At 54.7% G+C, this 20,408-nt stretch overlaps 1 protein-coding gene across 2 annotated transcripts in view; it reads right to left on the bottom strand.

Moving 5' to 3' along the window:
- Positions 1 to 318: 318 nt before the first annotated feature.
- Positions 319 to 20,408, bottom strand: part of PEBP4 (phosphatidylethanolamine-binding protein 4) — a 222,571-nt gene continuing 202,481 nt past the window's right edge. For both annotated transcript variants that reach the window (XM_012726905.1, XM_012726906.1), the window contains exons 5-7: positions 13,604 to 13,649; positions 11,176 to 11,289; positions 319 to 528 (exon numbers count right to left, since the gene is read on the bottom strand). In XM_012726905.1, the coding sequence (XP_012582359.1) occupies positions 371 to 528; positions 11,176 to 11,289; positions 13,604 to 13,649 (318 nt within the window). In that variant the 3' untranslated portion in view covers positions 319 to 370. The remainder of the gene's footprint in view (positions 529 to 11,175; positions 11,290 to 13,603; positions 13,650 to 20,408) is intronic.

The following is a 20,408-nucleotide window of genomic DNA, read 5'->3' as shown; positions in this document are numbered from 1 at the left end:
GCGTCTTCTGACCTTAGGTCATATCTGAGGAACTAGAGGAGGGTGATTTGTTCAAGGTCACATAGCCTCAGTGACAGTTTGGGACTAGGAAGCCATCCCTTCCTTCATCTATTCTGACACACCGCCCACAACCACGTGTATGTGCAGGAAAGCCCAGCCGCCGGTGCTGGCCATTGGTAGATTTCATCTTGGTTTCTGAAGGAGAACAGGCTAAGAAACAAACCATCCAACCAGGAAGCCCTTGGTGACATTTTTTTTTTTTTTTAATTTGGAAGAGAAGGGTTCCCTATCCAGAGGAGGCTCCATAACCAGAGCACAGGTGCTGGACAAGTGGACACCTGCAAGGTGAAGTTTGAGGTCTGGAAGGCGTTTACCTCTTTTTGGAATTTTCCTTGGTTTCAATGGTTTTTCCGCCACTGAGCGCCAGGAAATCTGGTGAGTCCTGGTAATTCTGGGTCACAAACTGAGTGCTTGCTTCCGGTTCACTCAGGTGAAAGCGATTCAGAAATGTGTCCATATTCCAAGAGCCTGGAATGACAAAGGGACGACAGCGATGCAGTGAAGAATGTCACAGACTCGAGAGCTGGCCGGGGTCTTCAAGGGAGGCCAGCTCTGATTTATGGAGACAGTGGGCGGTCACATTGGTCACTGAGCTGAGGGGAGCAAGGGCGGTGGGTGCCCTCTGGTTCCTAACTGCAGGCTGGCCCCTGAGGTAGCAGCAAGCTTTGGAAGGGGCAGTGTTGCCAGCTTCCCCAGAGGACACTGGGGATTAAGAGTCCAGACAGGAGGACTCTCCCTGGTGGTGCAAGGGGTTAAAAAGCAGCACTGTGAAGTTCTTTGTACCTACAGCAGCAGGAGTTGGATCCCCAGCCAGGGAGCTGACCCACATGGTGTGGCAGACCTCTTCTGACCTGCCTGCTGCTCCCCCCAGCAGTGTAACTCCATCAATCTGCCTGTTCTGCTCCCTACTCTGTCTCTGGTGAATCCTCTCACCTCCTGCACCGCTGGCCTGTTCCCCAGTTCTTGTATCCATACATAAATAGATCTTTAAAGAAAAAATTAAAAACAAAAACAAAAAGAGTCTACACGGAGTCAAGGACTCCCAGCCTCTTTATTTAGCAGAACTCTGCCATCTCATTCACATGCAGAAAGGAAATGCCTAATCAGAAAGGTTGCCCACTTCCTCCACCTCCTCTTTTCTTGACTCTCCTGACCCGGTGAATGAGGCCTTAATGCTTCTTCTCTTCCTACCTGGTCATGCCAGCTGCTGGAACTGAGGGCGGCATTCTTTCAATGGCCTCCCCAGAACCCTAGAAATCCTGAGTGCCCCATGTCCCAGGATCCTTTCCCTGACTGGCTCCTGATCACCTGGGTCTTGGAGAGGAGTGGGGCCAGGGGGAGAGGTCCCAGGGGGGCTTCTCTAGATCCATGTCAAAGGGGACCCTTCTCAAGGGAGAACACTCTGGAAAGTGAGGGGTGGTGGTGCATGTTCTGGAGCAAGTTAGAACAAGCCTGGTAGTAGGGCAAGGAGGGCACAGCCCCGGGCACTGGGGAGAGGCCTAGGGAAGTGGTCAGAGGCAGATTCCCACGCTTTTGTTTCCCAAACCATGGGCCTCAGGCACCCTCAGCGGCCAGTTGCCAGATAAAATACAGGACGCCAGTAAAATTTGAATTTCAGATAAACAACAGATAGTTTGTTATTGTAAGTATGTCCCGCATATTGCACGGAGCATACTTATACTAAAAAATTTTCCTTGTTTATCAAAAATTCAAATTTAACTGGGCATCATGTATTTCTCTCTCTCTCTCTGCTAAATCTAGCAACTTTCCCTTGGTGGGGGGAGAGCTCAGGGAAAGACCTGGCCTGGAACAGAGCGGATAGGCCCTGGGACACTTAAGAACAGTAACCTGACATTTCCAGGCCAGCAGCTTGAACGTCCTCAAAGCCTGCCTGTACTGGCTGGTGGCCCCGTCTGGCCCCACCATCCTTTCAAGGGTGAAGGAAGCAAGTCCATTACAATCTTTGTTGCTTCACTTAACTCCCTGAGAGTTGTTTGCATTTCAGAGATATTTTCAAGGAGAGGATCAGTTCTAATTCCAACAAACAAAACACTAATACCAATATTAATACTAATACTAATAACAGAAGCAACACACCTCTACAGTGCTTCCTAAGTGCCACTTCCAAGAACCCTGGGCTATATCCCTTGGCACAGGGGAGGGGGCTTCCCAGGAAGCAGGGGTGGGGGAAGGGCTTCCTCAGGGTCCTACAAATCCAGTCTGGCCAGGTTTGGCCTGTGAGAAATGGGTGAACGGGGACAGTAAAAGTTCTCTTGGAGGAGGAGCTGCTGGTGCAGAGAGCCTTTCCTGTGACTGGGCCGCTACTTAGCCAAAGGGAGGAGGAGGAGGAGAGAAAGAGCAGAAGGCCGGCCTTTGCACCCAAGGAACTTGGCCGGCTGGAATTAAGTGATGTGACATGACTGTGGGGAAATGTGGGTCTGTGTGATGTGTGTGTCCTTGCATGTGTGCGCCTGCGTGCGCACACCAGGGAAAAGGCTCACGAGTGAAGTGGTGTGTGGCGCATGAGGGGACAAGGGGGCCTTCCCCACCGAGCAGGACAGGAAGGAACCGGGTGGCAAGGAAGGAATTGAAACTCATCACGAGATCTCGGCGAGCTGGTGGGAAGAAATCCCCTGTGCCCTGAGGGAGACCATGCTCCTCTCCCCACTGGTTCAGAAGTCCACTCTTGATTGGGCTTGGAGTGCCGGGGGGGGGGTGCTGGAGGGGGTCATATAGGTCCCATTTTCCATGCAGTTCTTGACCTTCCCAAATCCGGGACACAGGAGGGTATGTTTGGCTGTCAGCTGCTGGCCTCCTGCTGTCTCCTCCCCTGGCTTGGCTGACTCCTTATACCCCCATTTCCTGCCACAGAGGGCAGAGGAACTGACCCTGTACAAGTTCTAGAAGGAAGAGGGGTGAGTCAGGCCCTCCAGCTTGTGTGGAGAGATGGGGAGCTCAGAGGCTGTGGTTTCCGTGGTCACTGCATGGAGGAAAGCCCCATCCGGTGTGGTGCTCCGGCCCCTGGGACCAGGGAGCTGCTGCCACCAGGAAGAGGCAGCTCTGCTGTCGGTGTTGGGACCACTCCCCTTGCACCCGGGGCGCTCCCTGACAGACCTCTGCCTGGGACCAGGACCTGGGGTGGGGGGGCGGAGTGTATCCCAAAGGTCTCTGTGGTGGGAGGCCGGAGGGAGAAAGAGGAGGGCGGTGTAGTCTAGGGCCCCTACGGTGGGATGTGTGGGCCGGTTCCCGCACAACCTAGGAGGCGGTATTCCCTTTGCAATAAACCATAGGACCCTGGTTGTGTCGAGAGACCTTTCTCTCGCTCACTGGCCAGCGCTGATGAGGAAGATGCTAGATGCCAGAGATGTCCCAGACGCAGGCCAGGGGGAGTTAGGTAACTGACCTAGAGATGTTGGGGTGCGGGTGGCGTGCTGAGTTACCTTACACTTGGGAGAAGGTGACCCTCAGCTTTCGTGCTCACCCTTGGAGTTTGAGTTCCGGAACAGCTGGAACGCTCCAGAATGGCCCTGGGCCAGGTCTGGACAGTCACAACTTTCCACTCTCAGATCCCCAAGTCTGTAGGCCTGGCTGTACCCTGTTTGGGAGAGGCTCATCACGTGGGGCTGGACAGCCACATTGGGCCTGTCAGGGTTCAGCAGGCAGCTGCGGGACTGAGAAGGTGACACCACACCTCATCTAGTCCTCCTCTCTCACAGGACTCTGGAGAACGAGGGGGTCGACTAACTCCCTTGCCAGAATGTGGACACTTTAAGCCAAGGGGAATCTCAGAGCCTGGCATTGGAGACCCCCTAACACTGATGGCCACTGTCTGGGATCCGCCCAGCACTTCCCGCCCTGCCCTCCATGAATTTAACCCTAGACTAGTGATGAGCTAGGCCCACAAAGTAGGGCCTTGGAAGTTTTCAGCTCCCAGAGGAGGCTCCAGCTCAGGCCACACACCCCGGGGGCCCTCGGCAGGCCCCCTTGCCAGACTTGCCAACAGCGCAGCCTTCCCCGAGTGCCTGGCTCTTGTCAAGGGCCATTTCTGCCTGGTTTGTCACTTGGTCCTCCCAGGGCCCTCAGGTGTTTCCCTCTCAGCCTGGGAAGTAGGGGTCAGGAAGCCCCCATTTGGGGGGGGGAATGGAGAACAAGGGGGTCCTGAGCCTTGGGATGGGTGTCCTCTGCCTGCCCTGCTCAGCACCTCCTGGCCAGACTCCATGGCGAGGGAGCTGTTGTCTAAGCCAGCGGCCGCCCTCGTCCCTAGCCTCCCCCTGGGGAGGGCACTGCTGCTTCTTGTCAGGGGACATTGGCCCTGAAGAAAAAACAAAAATTGAACACCAGCCTAACAGCCGCCCCCCGAGCGCCCGGCTCAGGTCTGTAATTTGTCTGGCACTTCGCCGGGCTGGCTGCAGTGATGGAAGCGCTGAGCCTTGCTGCTGAGATTAATGATGTCCTGGCGGTGGTAGGCGGGAGGCTTGAGCCTTTTATTCTTTGTGCCATTAAATGACATCCAGAGACTTCCACTCAGGAGCTGAAAAGCCCTCGTTCCATCACATTCAATTACTTCTGGAGAATATTTGCTGAGTGGCTGATCCTGCAGCCTTGAGAGGCTTGGGGCAGAGGGGGCCACTTGGACTTTGTTGGGGATGCCAGGGGTCATCCCTGGGTGGTGGTGGTGGTGAGGGGTCATCTTAGTCTCCTCTGGAGAGGAGAAGTGGAGAGTGGAGGTACGGTTCCTCACTGCCCAGTATGTGATCCTCTGGGCACCTGGCAGGCTGCCTCTTCCATCCTGTGGATGGGGTACGCGTGTGAGGAAGGGCGGGAGAGGAGAGGAGACTTGAAGCTGTCAGTTCAGGGCCCCTGTTATCAATTTCATCATTTGGTGGTGGTTATGATTGGCTGGAGTTCTGGGTGAAATTTGGGGATTATCTGTGGTTTCTTGATGATTGTTCAGTATGGTCTCTGGCTGTTGATGCTTGGCTTGATTGGGGCATGCTCTGGAAGAGGCCGCCCGGGGCCTTCGGAGATTTCAGGTAGTTGCTAGCTGGGCGCCTGTCTGCGAGTTGCCCAGGATGGCCCCATCTGGGTCGCTGCCAGGCCCCCTGTCCTACCCGCTCTGCCAGGTGGGTGGGGCCCTTCAGAGGCAGAAGAGGGCCGCCTGACACAAGCCCACACAGTGACTCAGGGGCTGGGCCCTGGGGGATTCTGGGGCCTGGCCAGGTGAACCACCATGGGAGGTCATGGCGGAGGGTAGGGGCTGTTTTGCAGTGGGCTGTGTGTGTTTGTGTCTGTCTGCGCGTGTGTTTGGGGCTGGTCTCCAGGCCAGGGCCTCCTTCCCTCTGCCTCTGCCAACACCGTGTGCACCTCTCACTGCCACGGGACCCGGAGGATTTCCTCTCAACTGTGGGCCCTCGCATCAGTGCCTCCTACTGTTGATACTGCTCTGAGATCTGCTGCCTTCATGCCTTGGCCTGCGCCTAACAACTTTTCCCTATAACACCCCTTGTCTCAATCACCCACGGTGCCCTGAAGGCCTTTAGATGCCACAAGCAAGACTTAAACCTCAAGGTGTGGCAAGTCTCTGCCCGTCCCTCCTCTCTGACCCCAGGAGCTGCTCAACTCAGGTGCTTCTGGAGCTGAGGAGTCACGGCTGCTTGGCCGGGACCCTAGGAGCCTTCTCTGCTCCTCTCCGCCCATTTTCTCCCATTTTGCAAGGAATGGGAAACTTGGTGCTGCCTCCCCCCAAGCACCACCCCCTGCCCCAGGAGGCGGTGCCCTGGCATGGTCCGTTAAGTCCCCTGGCATTGTGGGACAGTCCTGTGCTCGTGGCCTTGAGTGGCTTCCTGGGCAAGCGGTGGCACGTCACCTCTTGGGGCAAAGAGGGGATTTCCCCAGCTCACTTGTGAGAGGAGCATGAGGCTGGCTCGTGACACCTCTGGGCAAGGTGGCTGAAGTGTGGCATGATGGAGAGCACAGCTCCCCGGGAATCTCCACAGAGCACTTTGCCACAACCTTCTCCGTGGAACGGGTACATGGGTGCACTTCCTCCGTGGCCACTGCTGCTGACCACAAACTCCTGGGGCCGCAGGATGGACTTGTTTCTTCTCTGTCCCCACACCGGGGCCCAGAGGTCTGGTGGTCTGGGTGGCGGAGATAGGTATGGGGAGTGTTGGTGACAAATGCCAAGATCCCTGCCGTCTGAAGAAAGTTAACTTGCTATCAACTGTGGACCTTGGCCAATGAGGTCACTCACTGTTCTGGGCCTCAGTGTCCTCACTGGATTTCGGTGGTGAGAGCCACTGTGCTGGGCCCCCTGCATGGCTGAGGGGAGGGCTGGCTGGCAGGAGGCTGTGTCAGGGCCGGGCCTTGGGACGGGGAGGATGTGGCTGCTGACGCTGTCATCGGTGGGCACGGCACTCACACCATGGCTGCCTTTTCAGGTGGTGAAGGAAGTTGATGATGAGGAACATTTGGGAATGTGGGGGTGTGAGAAGGTGCGGGTCTGCGCGCGCACGTGTGGCTTGTCAGTGTGCTTACGTGGGTGTGTCCTAAACACAAACACACTCATTGACTGAAAGTCTGCAGTGGGCTGAACACAGGACAGCTGGTGAAAAGGAAACAAAAGACAGAGGTGAGCTCTCCCCTCGAGGAATTTATAGTCTCACTGTGGAAGCAGGACTTAGGCGAGTGAAGAGCCATTGAGTAATCCCAAAGAGGGAAAAGCGGATGACTAAGGAAGCGCAACAAAAAGTTATGTGAGTGTGAAGAGACAGACATCAGTAAGGGGAGGCTGGGTCTGGCCCACTGAGAGAACACAAGCCTGTGGGGTCGCTTCGAAGGGTCTCGTGGAGATGACAAGCAGGAAAATGTTCTGAAGATAGGCCCGGAGTCCAGGTTTGGGGGTGGGAGAAACAGTATACCCAGATTGGCAGGCAGAGGCCGAGCAGTGCTGGGGGAGTGGGGTCAGGCTGATGAGAATAAAAGTAGATGTGAATGGTCACTGTGGCAGCGGGAGGCGTGAATGGACGCTGGGTGTGGGCACCCTCTCTGGGTGAGGACAGCGTGTCCAGTTGTTTCCTCTAGAACCTAAGTCTCAATGTCAAATCCAAAGCTGTGGAAGAAGGAAGATGTGTGGAAAAACCACTGTGAGTCACTGGTGAACCCAGAGGCCACCCGGCTTTGGGTGAGGAGGTGGGGAGCCCAGTTTATCACAGGCCCGTGATGAGGCCAGATCCAAAGTGGGGAAGGTGAAGTGTGGTCTTGGACACATGTGAGTGAAGCTGGCCAGCTCTGACCGCAGAGGTTTGGGCCCTTTGGCTTCAGCGCCGCCTCCCAGCCGCCTCCCCCCGCCCCCCCCACTCACCCCCCCCCTGCAGTCTTGCTTGAGTTTTTGGAATATTTCCCTCAACTCTCTGCGAGTTCCATTTAGCCACAGAGCTACAGCGGGCGACACCATATATTCATGGGAGCAGGGTCTGCTTGACCCCCTTCTGTGGGCACAGTGCCCAGAGCCGTGCACGCATGGCGCCTGGCATTGTCGGCGGTGGGGAGAATGGCGAGAGAGGCGGGAGCCGTGTAGTGGCGGGGGGAGGGGGGCTGGGCAGGTGGGATAGTTCAGGAACTAGGAGGAGGGGAGGCCCAAGTCCCTGTCCGGGCCCTTGCTGCGGTCTTGGACGCCCAAACGCGTTATAAGCCCTCCACCGGGAAGTGTGTGGGATTGGCAGGGCAAGCCAGGCCTGAGAGCTGCTGTCTGCATTTGTTTGGCAGAACTCAGGGTCAGGGGGAGGTGGGGAGCTCTGAACCTGGGGACACATCTGTTAAATGTCAGTCAGCAGTGCACTAGCCATTCCGACCCCTGCATCTTGATGATGAAGAAACTGAGGTCCAGGATGGACGCCTCATTCGACAACAAGGTCACACATGACATACCCCTGTATGTCACCCTGGGGTCACAGGACAAAGTGGGGCTGTAGCCTCTGGTTTGGAGTCATACTGCCCTGCTTCACAGGATCACACAGGCTCAACCAGAGTAAGCTCACACTCCGTTCTCGTTCAGGCCGTCACTCATGCCTTGGTCCCAGAGCGGGAGTGATGGCCACGGTCCTGGGCCGAGTCAGCCTTCCTTCGCAGATGCCCCTCTACCTGGCTCCTGCATACTGACCTTTCCCTTCCAATTTCTAGAAGCTATACTTGCTTTTCACCCAGGAGATACAAGTGGCTTTTACACCACCCATATCCCATGACAAACTCCTTCTGTGTGTGCCCTCCCACGGAAAGAAAACTAGACCACGGCAAGCCCCAGGGCCTGGTTCTCTGGCAGAATTCCATGCCCTGGCCTCCTGAGGCCTGTCCTGTCCTGGGCGTCCCAAGTCCCCCAAGCACTGCGCATGTGCCTCTATGAGCTCCAGGTCTTTGGCATCCCCATGTTGTGCAAGGGCCACTTCCGCTCTGGCAGTCAAACCGGGCTCCTCCACACCATGCATCTCCTGTCTCTGGTGCCCTCTGGTCCCCTTGCTTTGGTCCTACCTGCCTAACCCTCCAGGTGCATCACCTCCAGAGAGTGGTTTTTCTGTATTACTTCTCCCATGGGCAATATAACGGCTCTCTGAGCCATCCCCCAAAGCCACACCACTCCAGGACCTTCATCCTCCTTTTTCTCCTTGTATTGCCATCACTGCCTCCTGGCAAAGGCGCTCCTTCTCACTTAAAAAAAAAAAAAAATCATCCAGTCTGTGGTTTTTCCCAGGCCAAAGCTTCCTCCCTCCTTCACTCAAGGATCTCTTCCCTTCTCTGGGGCTGAGAATGTCCCCCCTCCTCCTCATAGCCTCAGGGTCAAATAGACTTGTAGATCATCGAGGTGCAATTCCTCATTTCTAGTTGAGGACACTAAGCCAGAGAGGTTTATTGATTTGCCCCCAAATCTACTGGACTGGAGATCAAGATGTCCCCACCCTGCATTAAGAGGCCTGCACACCCTTCTTGGCTGAAGAGAGCATGTGGTGCTGGCGGGAAGACACTCGTAGGAAGGACAGGGCTGTCCCTAAATCCAAGTGATCTCCGGTTGTTGTGCCAGAAACACACAATTAAGTGTTTAATTATAAGCTGCTCTACATTGTTATTTAAGTGTTTCCAAACTAGACTGCAAGGCCCTTGAGGGCAGAGGACATTCTCTGTGCCTGGGATCTTGTTCTCTGCAAAGCCCCTAGCACAGTGCTAGGCACGAGGGAGGCAGCACGTGGTGGCACCAGTACCCTGGACAGCTGGGGCTTTCATCTGGGAGGATTCTTTTTCCTCCTCCATTTCTGGCAGCAAATAAAACAGCCTGAAAGTCAAAGAGAACTGTATCCAGATGCAAGTCCAGTTTCTAAAATTTTCATAGAGATGAAAGGTAGGTGGTGGGGGTGCCCAACAAATCGTCAGGTTGGCAAAGATCCAAACGCACTAATAATGGGTTTTAGGCCTGATGGGGTTTCAGCTTCCTCGCCTGCTGCTACCCTGGCAGGAGGGGCCCACAGGCCACTGGGCTTTCTGGAGGCTGGGCTGGCATCAGGCTCAGGACGCCGGCCTTGGTGGGGGCGGGAGGTGGCTCTGCCCATTCCCCTTCGCTCTTTTCACCCTCCTCCTGGCACTGCCTAATGCTCCTTTTTTCCCTCTTCAACCTGCTACCCCTGAGAAAGCACTGGCTTCCTCCCAGGACACACTCTGTGTGTATGGCCCTGATGTCAAAGGTGGACTCACCGGCTGTGCCTTACTTCTTAAGACTCTCACAAGCGTGGGGACATCCTAGGCCAAGATGCTCATTCCCAGTCTCTGGACACTGCTGCGGCTGGACTAGTGGGAGGGGCTTCACGATGTCTTGGGAAAGACGGGGACTCGGGGACAGGAGAAACTGTTCACCTGGGCCAAACACAGTTTTCTATTCTCTTTCTCTTTGTATGCAGGCTTGGAAGTGCGTCTCTGGCCCAGTCATTGACACTGATTTACAGATTGGCAAAGGGCGAAGGGCACCGTGGGAGGGTGTACCAGCGGAAAGGTTGCTCCAGTTTTGTGCGTAGGGTGGCCCAACCTTCTGTGATTGGTGGGACCTGCTCAGCACACGTGAAGGGCTGGATCACTCAACAGTGCCTTTCTGGGCTCCCTGCTCCTCTCCTCTGGAGCCTGGGGCAGCAGGGTTGTGACAGTACCTTCCCTGGCTTCCCAGTGGGTAGAGGGTGGCCAGGGTCACTGGGTGAGAGGAGAAGGCTGACAGCACTCACTCTCCCACTTGCCCTCCTGCCAGTCTGGGGGATGTGCTCTTTGCTTTCTTATACTGGCATTTGCGCATTTCACGTCACCTCCCCCCTCCTGAAATTTGGGGAGGTGATAGCAAGCACAGAAATTACTTGCTATCTCCTTTTCCTGGCAAGAAATCTAAGGCTCAGAGAGGCGACAAGGCTCAGACAGGGTGAGGTGCGCCCCCTGTGGCCTGGCAGGGGTCAGGTGTCCATGACTCTTCCTGATTCCAGGCATTGGCACAGGAGGACCCAGGCCAAGAAGGCTGGGTTAGACGTTAGGAAGTTTCTGGGAGTGGGTCCTGTCCCAAGGGGCAGGAGGGCTACGCCAGAGAAGCTAGTGGCAGGGTGGGGGTGGGGGTGCGGGGAGCTGGCTGGGGGAGTCTTTACCCCCACCGCTGAGGTGGCAGACAGGTCAATTAGTGACCAATGAAGACAGACAGGTAGGGTGGCATTCCAGGGCCCTTTTTGCCCAGATGAGACTCAATTACAGGGTACAATTACCTGCAGAAGTACTGGGGGATAGCTGCCCGCACATGCCATGTAAAGTTGCAGGGAGGGGGCAGATGCTTCTTCCCTGGCTCCAGTTACTCTCTTTGGGACCTTGCCGTATACCTGCCCATCCAGCTAGAGCTGCCATCTTGGCCTGTGGGACCTACTTCTGGGGCGAACACCACATCTGCTGCCAACGTCTCCTTTGCGGCAATCATGCCAGTTTACAGAAGCACATCCTTCCGCCCCTGCCTCCCAAGTGCCTTGTCGGGTGGCGAGTTCCTGCCTTCCCCACAAATGCACCCAACATCCACTTCCACGCCGGAATCCACTCTGCCTTTGGAAGTCTTACCTCTAGTTTTATTTTCTTTGGGAAGGAGAGAGATGGACTTCTCTGGCTGAAGATAGACGAAGAACTGGTAGCGATGGAAGCCACTTTCTGCTGGCGGGGAGGGGGCCTGGTAGGCTGTGGGGTGGAAGAGGAGTGTGTGGGTCTTACCTCCCACAGAACTGAGGTGCTCTTGGATGCTCATGGATGCTCAGGGCAGGAGGAAAAGGGCCCTGGGGTCCCAGATCAGGGCTCGTCCATTAAAAATCATGAGGGTTTGGGCCCTCCCTGGTGGCGCAACAGGTTAAAGCACAGCACTGCGAAGTTACTGCAGGCCACTGCTGCACAAGTTTGATCCCCAGCCAGGGAGCTGACCCACATGGCGCGGCAGACCTCTCCTGACCCACCCGCTGCTCCCCTCAGCAGTGTATTTAGTCCATCTGCCTGATCTGCTCCCCACTCTGTCTCTGGTGAATCCTCTCACCCCCCCGCACCTCTGGCCTGTACCCCAATTCTGTATGCATAAGTAAATAAATCTTTAAAAAAAATCATGAGGGTTTATCTTTGGCAGAAGCTCATCTTCTGTGGCTTCATTTAAGAAGCACATTTTCGGGATGATGGGGGGAGGAGGTGTGGGTTGATTGAAAGTCTCCCGGCCTTTCTGGTGGTGGGTGTCGGTGGTATCCTCTTACTGCTTTAGTCTCTCCTCATGGATTTCCTGCCTCAAGAGAAACCCATCTTCCTCTGTGAGTGTTTGGCAGGAATTTTTATTTATTTTTTCAATATTTCCTTGTGAACTCAATCCCCAAAGAAGCCAATTTCTTGGCTGGATCTGGAGGATCTGGAAGTGGTTATGGGGGTGGGTGGGACTCTGTTCAAAGGTTTGATCATGGAAGTGGTAGGATTTGGGCGCTTGGGGCACTGGGAGCCCACTCAGGCTCTTCCGGAGAAGGTCCATCTCCCTCCTTTTTGCTTGCCTTCAGGGGACAGCTCTTTCTGGAGGAGTGGGGACATTGCTCCTCCAAATTTATGCAGGGCCCCCTGGACTTTTGCTGGCCATACTGGGCTTCCTTCCAAGAGTCCTGTCCCTCTTCTCTTTTGGAAGAGCCGAGAGTCTTTCTGGGCGTGGGAGTGGGTGGGGATGGGGGATTTTCAGTGAGGATAGGATGAGCTGGGAGGGAGCCATGGTGTGCCGTGACCACCTCCTTCTCCTGATCATTAGACAAGAACCACCTGCTTTTGGAGCTATTGGAAAGGTTTCCTAGGGTGCACTTCCGGCTGCACCCTATGGCCAGGGGAATTCCTGACTGTTCACTCTCTCCCTGGGTTTTTGCACTGCAGAAATGTGTGTGCGTGTGTGCGTGTGTGTGCTCCCAGCGTGAGGATAGCCCAGGCGTGCTGGGAGCTATGTGAGTCTGGCTAACTTGGGGTCTGCACTGGGGCAGGGGCTGAGGCTCTTTTGGAGGGCCTCTGTCAGGATGCGTACCTCCAATGCTGAGACAGACATGTGGGCACGGGTGGGAAACTCTCATGCGAGTGGAAGGCAGACACGTGCTCCCGCCAGCTGCCCGCCAGGCTGATGGGGACGTGGTGGCCAGGCGCCCTTGAGAGTGGGCATGTGCCACGCTGCCAGAGACTGGTGACCATGATTTTGGGTGGATAAGGCTGCTATTGGAACGCACTGGTTCTATGTAACTGGGAATTTATCCTCAGGGGAGATGGCGAGTAACTCCTTTCACTGGGAATCCCTTTTACTGGGAAGCTTTCCTGTAGCATCTCCCTTCTGAAATTACAGATGAGAGGTCTGAGGAGGAAGGGAATGGGACACACCCTGAGCCACCTCTTGGGCTGTGGCTACCTGCTCTTGTCAGTGGCGTCCTCACCACTGCCTGGTGGGCATCACTGGCATTTCTCAATGAGCAAACAGGAGCTCTGAGGGGTTGGGTCAGTCAGTGGAGGGGCTGGGATTTCAATCTAGGTCTATCTGGCGCCCACGTGTCTGGCTTCATAGAACCAGGGCCCAGGCCACCACCTGAGCCACCCCCTGGGGAGGGGAGGATGGGAGTGAGGCTGGGTTGGGGAGGGAGAAGGACACAGGAGAAAATGGAGGTTTATGTATGCAGTCATATCCTGGGGCTGGGGCAGGGGAAGGGGAGCGGCAGGCACAGGGAAGGCGGTGACCCTACCAATTCTACTGCTCAGAGAAGGTCCCAGCACACCTCTGTGTTTGAATTGGGCTCCCTCCTTCACTGGTCACATGACATGGGATGCGGGTGGGTCTGACAGCCTCAGTTTCACGCCTTTAAAGTGGAGCTATTGATGGCAATGACCCTAAGAGGCAGTTTGAAGATTACACCAAGCTGGGCTCGGTGCTGCAAAACATCAATGTGAAGTTGTGTTTTGTTCTCATGTTGCCTTGGTTGGGAGAGGGCACTTGGAGGGTCTTACTCACCTGTTAGCTCCTGGCCCTTAATCTTTCCTTTCTTCATGTCACTGCCCTGCAAAGAGAATAGACACAGACCTGGGTTATTCCCGTGTCAGCCATCACTGTGGGGTGCGTTTGTTCTTTTTCTGAGAGAGTGAGATGGAGGAGGGGAAAGATGGATGGCTGCTTGGGAGAGGCCTGGGAGGGTGCTTCCACGTGGGATGCCCCCCTGCACCGTGTGCCTCCAGACTGGGCACTGGATGCAACTCTCAGCCTGTGGGTACTGCTTGGAACTAGGCAGGCAGTTCCCACTCGGAACTGGGGCCTTCGGCTGCCTGAGCGATCGGAGGGTATGGAAGGTCAGTGCCAGGCCAGACTGGTCTTGATGGATCTGGCCCAAGACCCTGGGCAGATTCTTTGGCCCTGGGACCTCCTCAGCCATCCCCCTTCTCTTCCTTCCCTCCCTTCTCCCCTCTGCTCGGTGTCTGTGGGATAATGAGGTGAACCTGGGGGCGGGTGCTAATTATTGTTTGTGCAGGACTGGGAGATGCTCAGATGAAAGGGACTGGAGCCGGGCCCCTGGGTCCGTGCCACAGCTCAGGGCCCCGGGCCACGCCAGGCAGCCCTGCAGGCCCTAGGTGTGGGGTTTTATAGCCTTAATGATGGTGATTAGCGTGGCTCTTCATTGATTCTGCCAACACCTAACTGTGCCCTGGCCACCTTTCCACCAAGCCCTTCCTGGTGCAGCCCCTACTCTTGGCCCTTATAGAGCTTCTCTGGAGGGTAGCTGGGGAGAGCTTAGCCATGGTGTGTAGGGGGGATTTGGGTGGGGAGCTTGAGTTCTCATTTCAGTTCTCTGTGGAGAATCCCTGGGTCAGCTGGGTGACCCAACCCCTCACAAGGCTTACTTTTTGCAAATCTAAGGCCCCACTCCTCTATTGACACTCCCCTTCTCCCCGATTCTGGGCTGCAATTTGCCACCTCTTCTTCCTGCTTGAGGCCTCCTCCCTAGAACATCTATTTCCACAGGTTCAGCCCTGGATCTAAGTTAGCTTCGGTTGGGAGAAGGGGCCAGACTGGAGGGAAGGGCCCTTCCACCATGGGGTCCCCTTCTGACTCTGTCCCCTTCACCTGAGCAGGTGAGATCTCTGTCCATTGACATCTTCCACTCTTTCTCAGCCTGCTCTTGTCAGCATCCAGACAGCCACCATTCATTCCATGGGCTTAGCAGAACACACTCGCCCTAGTACTGGGCCTTTCCTTATCCAGGGTTGGCATGGTGCCCAGGTGTGGCCAGGGGCTGAGATGTGAGAGAAAGGGTTAGGGAGCGGATACTGGGCTCTCCCAGGAGAGAAGGTGAGGCCCCAGGCCTAGCAGCCACTGTCCCAAAATAGCTTTCTGGTCACCCTAGCAAGATTGAGAGATGGGGGTTGAGCCAGGGAAGCCCAGCCCAGCCTGTTCTGCTCTGTGCTTCCAGCCTCCCCTCATTTCTTTCCAAGTCAGCCCAGCCAGTGGTTTGTTTAAACAAAACAATAGCAACCTAAGCTGGCTGTTTCTCTCTTCAATTCCCCACAGACTCGGGTCCCACCCAGAGTGATAAACAGGCCTTTCTGAGCTCAGAGAGGGGGTGCGGGTGGGGGGCTGGGCCGTAAGGTCAGGGAGTTGGTTTGTGTAGAGCCTTGTGGAAAGTCTGATCTGTAGCCTTGATCAGGGTGGGGAGGCACTCCTGTCCCTCCCTTTCACTCTGGGGAGACTCTTCTCATCAATTCAGGCCAGCTTGGCCAAGACACAGGCAAACTCTCGGGTTTGCTGAATAAAGCCGTTGGCCCTTCCGGGCTAGCCGCTGCCCCAGCTCCGTCAGGGCAACTGTTGAGCGAGAGGGTACTGATGGTCTGACACTCTTCAGGCCCCTCTGGAGTGTCTCATGTGGACAGACACTGTTCCTGGGGTAGGAAGAGAGGGAAGGAGGGCTCTGAGGAAGGGCAAGGTGGGTCAGTGTGGTCAGTGTGGCTGGCATTGAGTGGAGTTGGGTTGAGTGAGAATCAACTAAGCTCCCTTTGGCCACAAACCTTCACTAACCTCTTGGGGATAGGAGTAATGCAGGGTGGCTAAAATTTCTATCGCAAAATCAATACCTGGGAGGGGACTTAGGAAACGAAATTCAAAGAGTGAGAAAGTTGGTGATCCCAAAGAGAAGCTCTCAAGTCTCTGATCTAGGGTGTTGTCTGTGCGTTTCCTGTGGCATCATGAACAATCCCATCACTCTTCCAGGAAGTGCTTACTTTTTAGAAGACCATTGTTAAAATACAACATGCACATATTACCTGGAGGACTGGGGTTGTGGTAGAAATAGCCACTCAACACCCAATATGAAAACATGAGCTTGCCTCAAACATCCTGGGTCGGAGTATCACATTAGAAAGCTGGACATGTCTGGGGGGTGGGGGAGATTCAGGGACATTTCCAGAGGGGAGCAGGGACAGCCATTGTTTGAGTGCTCCCCAGGGAGATGGCACTGGGTCCATCCCTGAGGACAAGCAACAAGCCCGGTGACTGAGGAGTACACACCCCACCTCTGTCAGCCTAAGCCTTGGAGAGCCCTGCAGAGAGAGGATGGGACAGCTGAGCGCTGCCTCCACCTGTCTCCCCGCCCCTGCCCTCCTCTTGGCCCCCCCGGGGTGTGCCTTCTCGCTTCAAGATGAGGCCCTGATTCAGATAAAACCGTTCCCTTACTGCGGCAAAGACAGGCTGACATTTTCAAAAGGGACTGTCTCAATGCTAAGGTTAAACAAAGGAAGTAATTATAATCGAAATTACAAACAGCTTAGAAATGGTTGTGTTACTGATCCTCAAGGACACAAAACAGGCCAGGATGGGGTTTCAGGATATTAGGAGAGGGGCACTCGAGGTGTTTGGCAGTGTGCATGGGAGGACATCCGGGACTCCTGGAGGAAAGTATCAGGGGCTGTATGGCTTTGGGAAGGGAACTTTCCTTAGCATTCTCTGGAAATGGGTAGTCTGATGCCCATCGCCCTATTGGCAAGGGGAGGCGGACGGATGGCAAACGGCTCAGTGGGCCCTTAAATGCCCAGGATCTAAGAATAGTCCCTCTCTTCTCTTAGAAGTAGGTTCCTAGAGCATGTGTGTCTGTGGCTGCACACACAGCACACGTGCCTGATATGTGTGCACGCGTGAGCGTTCACACGTGAGTGTGCACGCGGGGAACTGCAGGACTGCCTGGTACACGCAGAGGCACTCGTTCTAATTGTGGGAGAAGCGTTTACTTTATGAACACTGGCTAAGAATTTCTACTTTGGTGGCACATGAGGTTTCTTTCCAGCTGTTGCCTTCCTCGGAGTCGCCTGCTTCTCTGTCGAGGCATGTGAGATACTTAAGAAAAGTTGGGGCTGGACTGAGAGCTCCAGCAACCCTATTTTGGGCTAGGGTGAAGCAAGCTGTTGCAAGTGGGATTTGTTGGTGACCATCTCGCTGTTTCAGGCCAAGGGGAGCACAGTTGGAAACTGGGAGTCCCTGCCTGCCCCCAGTTATTTTATAATCCTAATGGGTTTTTAGTCATTATTCTCCAGGAAACTGACCAAGCAACAGATCTCACTGCAGCGCTCCATGAGAGGAGGGCTCATTTCACAGGGAAAACAACAACAACAACAACAAACAAACCCAGAGAGGCTTCAGCTTCTCTAGGGCACGGACTGCAGCCTCCTACCTTTGTAACCCTGAGTCTCTTGCACGCAGCAGGGGTAGGAGACAAGGCCATTGGCACGTTGGCGCTCAGCGGCTCAAAGTCCAACCTGCTTTCTCCCGGCCCCAGGGTCGCCTCACTCACCACCTGTGCAGTGGGCAGACGTGATGGGCCGCTAACGGCCGCTGCGATAGATCTTGACCAACAGCTAACGGGAACTGGCGCTTGGGCGCTCCAGCTCCTCATCCTTTGGAGCAGTGACCCAGTAGCAGAGTTCAAAACCTGCTCTGGTCCCTACAGTGTTTGCTCATGAGCCCTGACTGGGTGGCTTTCTTTTCCTCTCTACCTTCCCTACTCCTTTACTGGTGCTCCCTTGTGTCCCCTTGCAAATAAGCTACTCTGCAGTGGGATTCTCCTCTCAGGTTCTGCTGCTGGGAAAACTCAAGCTAAGTAACACCAGTCCATTGAATGTGTGGCGAGATGGTGAGTGAAGACGTTGCCCAAGGTGCCACTGGAGCTGGTCTTGCTGCCAGGGCTAGATGTCCTGACTCTGTCCAGGCCTCTTCCCATGTGACCACTAGACAAAGCCTACTGTGAAGGCCCAGACCACACTGCCTTTTGCCTCCCGGGTCAGGTCCTAGGATTCCCTGACAGTCAGTCCCTGAGGTATTAAGCCTTTGGAGGATCACAAATACATGAAATGAAAGTCACCTCTCTCCTTTGCTTACTGCTCCCATGAGGACAGGCAGAAAGCCACATTTCCTGAGAACTGAGGGTGCAGTCTGGGGAAACCCCTTAGGCCTCCTCTTTGAGACATGGTAGCCAGATTCAGTTTGTGAGGAATGGAGGGTAGGGAAGGAGGCTCTCTCAGACTGGACCTCATTCCACTTCAATTACCTACAGGCAACTACCCGCCCACCTGGACACTCGTGGAGGCCCCAGGTACTGGGCTCGCTGACCCTGGGAGCACAGAGTCAGCAGCACATTTCCTCGAGTGCGAGGGAGATGATTTAATCTCTTCACCCACCTCTTCCCATCTGGGCAGCAGGATTCAATCACTCCTGCCCGGCTAGCTGCAAATCCCAGCCAGAGTGGGAAGTTTCACTTTTTGATCTGGGCGGGGTGGTTCTCATCAGAAGAGTCCTGAATTTGAAAGGTGAGATACAAAAAGATGTCACAGAGATAAGGGAGAGCGAAGGGAGAAGTGAACAAAACAGAGCACTTAGGAGAATCAAGGGAGAATAGAAACAGAGTTCCAAGCTTCCTGACACTGGCACCGAATGGGAAAGCTCCCTGCTGTTCTGCACAGCTGCCTGCAAGCTGCCAAGTGGCAAAGGATGGAGGGAAAGGCACAAGATCGGGAGTGCTACCCAGCAATCTGTGTATTCTGCAATTAACAAGGGGGAAGTACATAGAAGGCACTGACAGCTCCCTGCTCTGAGATCTTCAGAGGCTGTGGCTGCCAGGCCATTAACACCATGCTGGAGAGGGCCCAGCTCCAGAGACTGGAGCCTGCTCCAAGGGAAAGGCTGTGTGGTCAATTAATGTCCTGGTCTGCTCTGCTCTTTTGTCATGTGGCTAGGGAAAGGAGGGCTGTCCACTGAGGCGGACAGATGGAGCCCTTGGGATGAGGTGGGAAGGAGGCACAGACCTCAGCCCTCCTGGGAGCCAAGTGCCTCTAGACTCCATGGTGTAAGGTGGCTAATTATTTTGGGCACCCATTTCCCTCAAGAAGTGTCAACATCAAAGTCCTGATAGGCTTCCTTCTGGCACCGCCATGGCAGTGGGGGCTGCATGATGAGTGTGCCAACAGCGAATTCTGGACTGGCAACAGGATCTGCAGGTTTTGATTTTTGCTTTGACTTCAGAGCTGGAGTCAATTACTTCTTTGGGTCTCCAGAGGCCAAAATGGGGTAGGGTGGAGGTGTGGCTAAGGAGAACTGATTTGATTCTCGGAGTATTTACCCAGGATGAGAAGAGCTTCTCCAAAGGCTTTGTCAGTCTCTGAGAGGCAAGATTTCCCAAGACCAAGGTTGTGGCTTGAAAAGTACCGAGGGGCCCTCCCTGGTGGCACAACAGGTTAAAGTACAGTACTATGAAGCTATCCAAAGCCACTGCAGCACAAGTTTGATCTCTGGCCACGGAGGTGACCCACATGGCACAGCAGACCTCTCTTGTCCTGCCCACTGCTCCCCTCAGCAGTGTTTTTCACTTCATCTGCCTGCTCTGCTCCCCATTCTGTCTCTGCTGAATCCTCTCACCTCCTGCACCTCTGGCCTGGACCCCAGTTCTTGTATGCATGAATAAATAAATTTAAAAAAGAAAAGAAAAACACAGGTCCTTTGTTCTAGGCCACATGGAGGCACATGGGGTTCCTAAATCAGTCATCCTGTCTTGCCTCTCTCCCGCTTTCTTGCTCTGTGTCTCTCTGATAGTATTTAGTATAGAGTTGGCCTTAAGGAAGGATAGCAGGGGAGATGAGTACCTAAATGAATCCATGAATGAAAAGCCTTGTGTTGGAGACAGCAACTGGATGAGACACATTTCATACATTAAGGAGCTCACCATCTAGTGAGGCAGACAGATCATAAGGACAGATCTACCACAGGCCTGGCTTGATAATCGAGGTACGTAGGACACGCTGCAGGAGCATAGGGGAAGACATTACTGCTAGGGGGTGGGACGTGGGAGAAAGTTGTTGAGAGGAGCTATACATTTTCGGGGCCTTGAAGGAAGAGTAGCTTTTCAGTCTCCCAGTGGACAACATAAGGAAGGGCAGCTTCACGTGAGGAAACTGCTTAAGCAATGTATAAATATGTAAACAAGATATGAAGAGGGCAAGTGGGGCTACAAGAAGCTTGAGGTGAGACTGGAAATGTAGGCTGGAATTAGGCAATGGCCGGCAGATTATGATTTGCCAGAATCAAGGCCACCAGTAGCCTGAACTTTGTATCCACAGGTCCTAGGCAAGACATTTTGTTTACCAAATGCTGTCCCAGGAAGCTCATGGGGGAGGGAGGGGGGAGTGGGGGTGGGTGGGTGAAGGAGTCACCTCTCTGGTCAAGAATGGGGCCAGACTTGGAGACCAGACTGCTCTGTGGCTGGCCAGACCAGGATGGAGTGAGCCCTGTT

The sequence above is a fragment of the Condylura cristata genome, unplaced genomic scaffold (assembly GCF_000260355.1).
Source record: "Condylura cristata isolate star-nosed mole 26May11 unplaced genomic scaffold, ConCri1.0 scaffold00018, whole genome shotgun sequence".
NCBI classification, from domain to species: domain Eukaryota; kingdom Metazoa; phylum Chordata; class Mammalia; order Eulipotyphla; family Talpidae; genus Condylura; species Condylura cristata.
The sequence above is the reverse complement of the archived record's forward strand: the minus strand, read 5'-3'. Positions and strand labels throughout refer to the sequence as shown.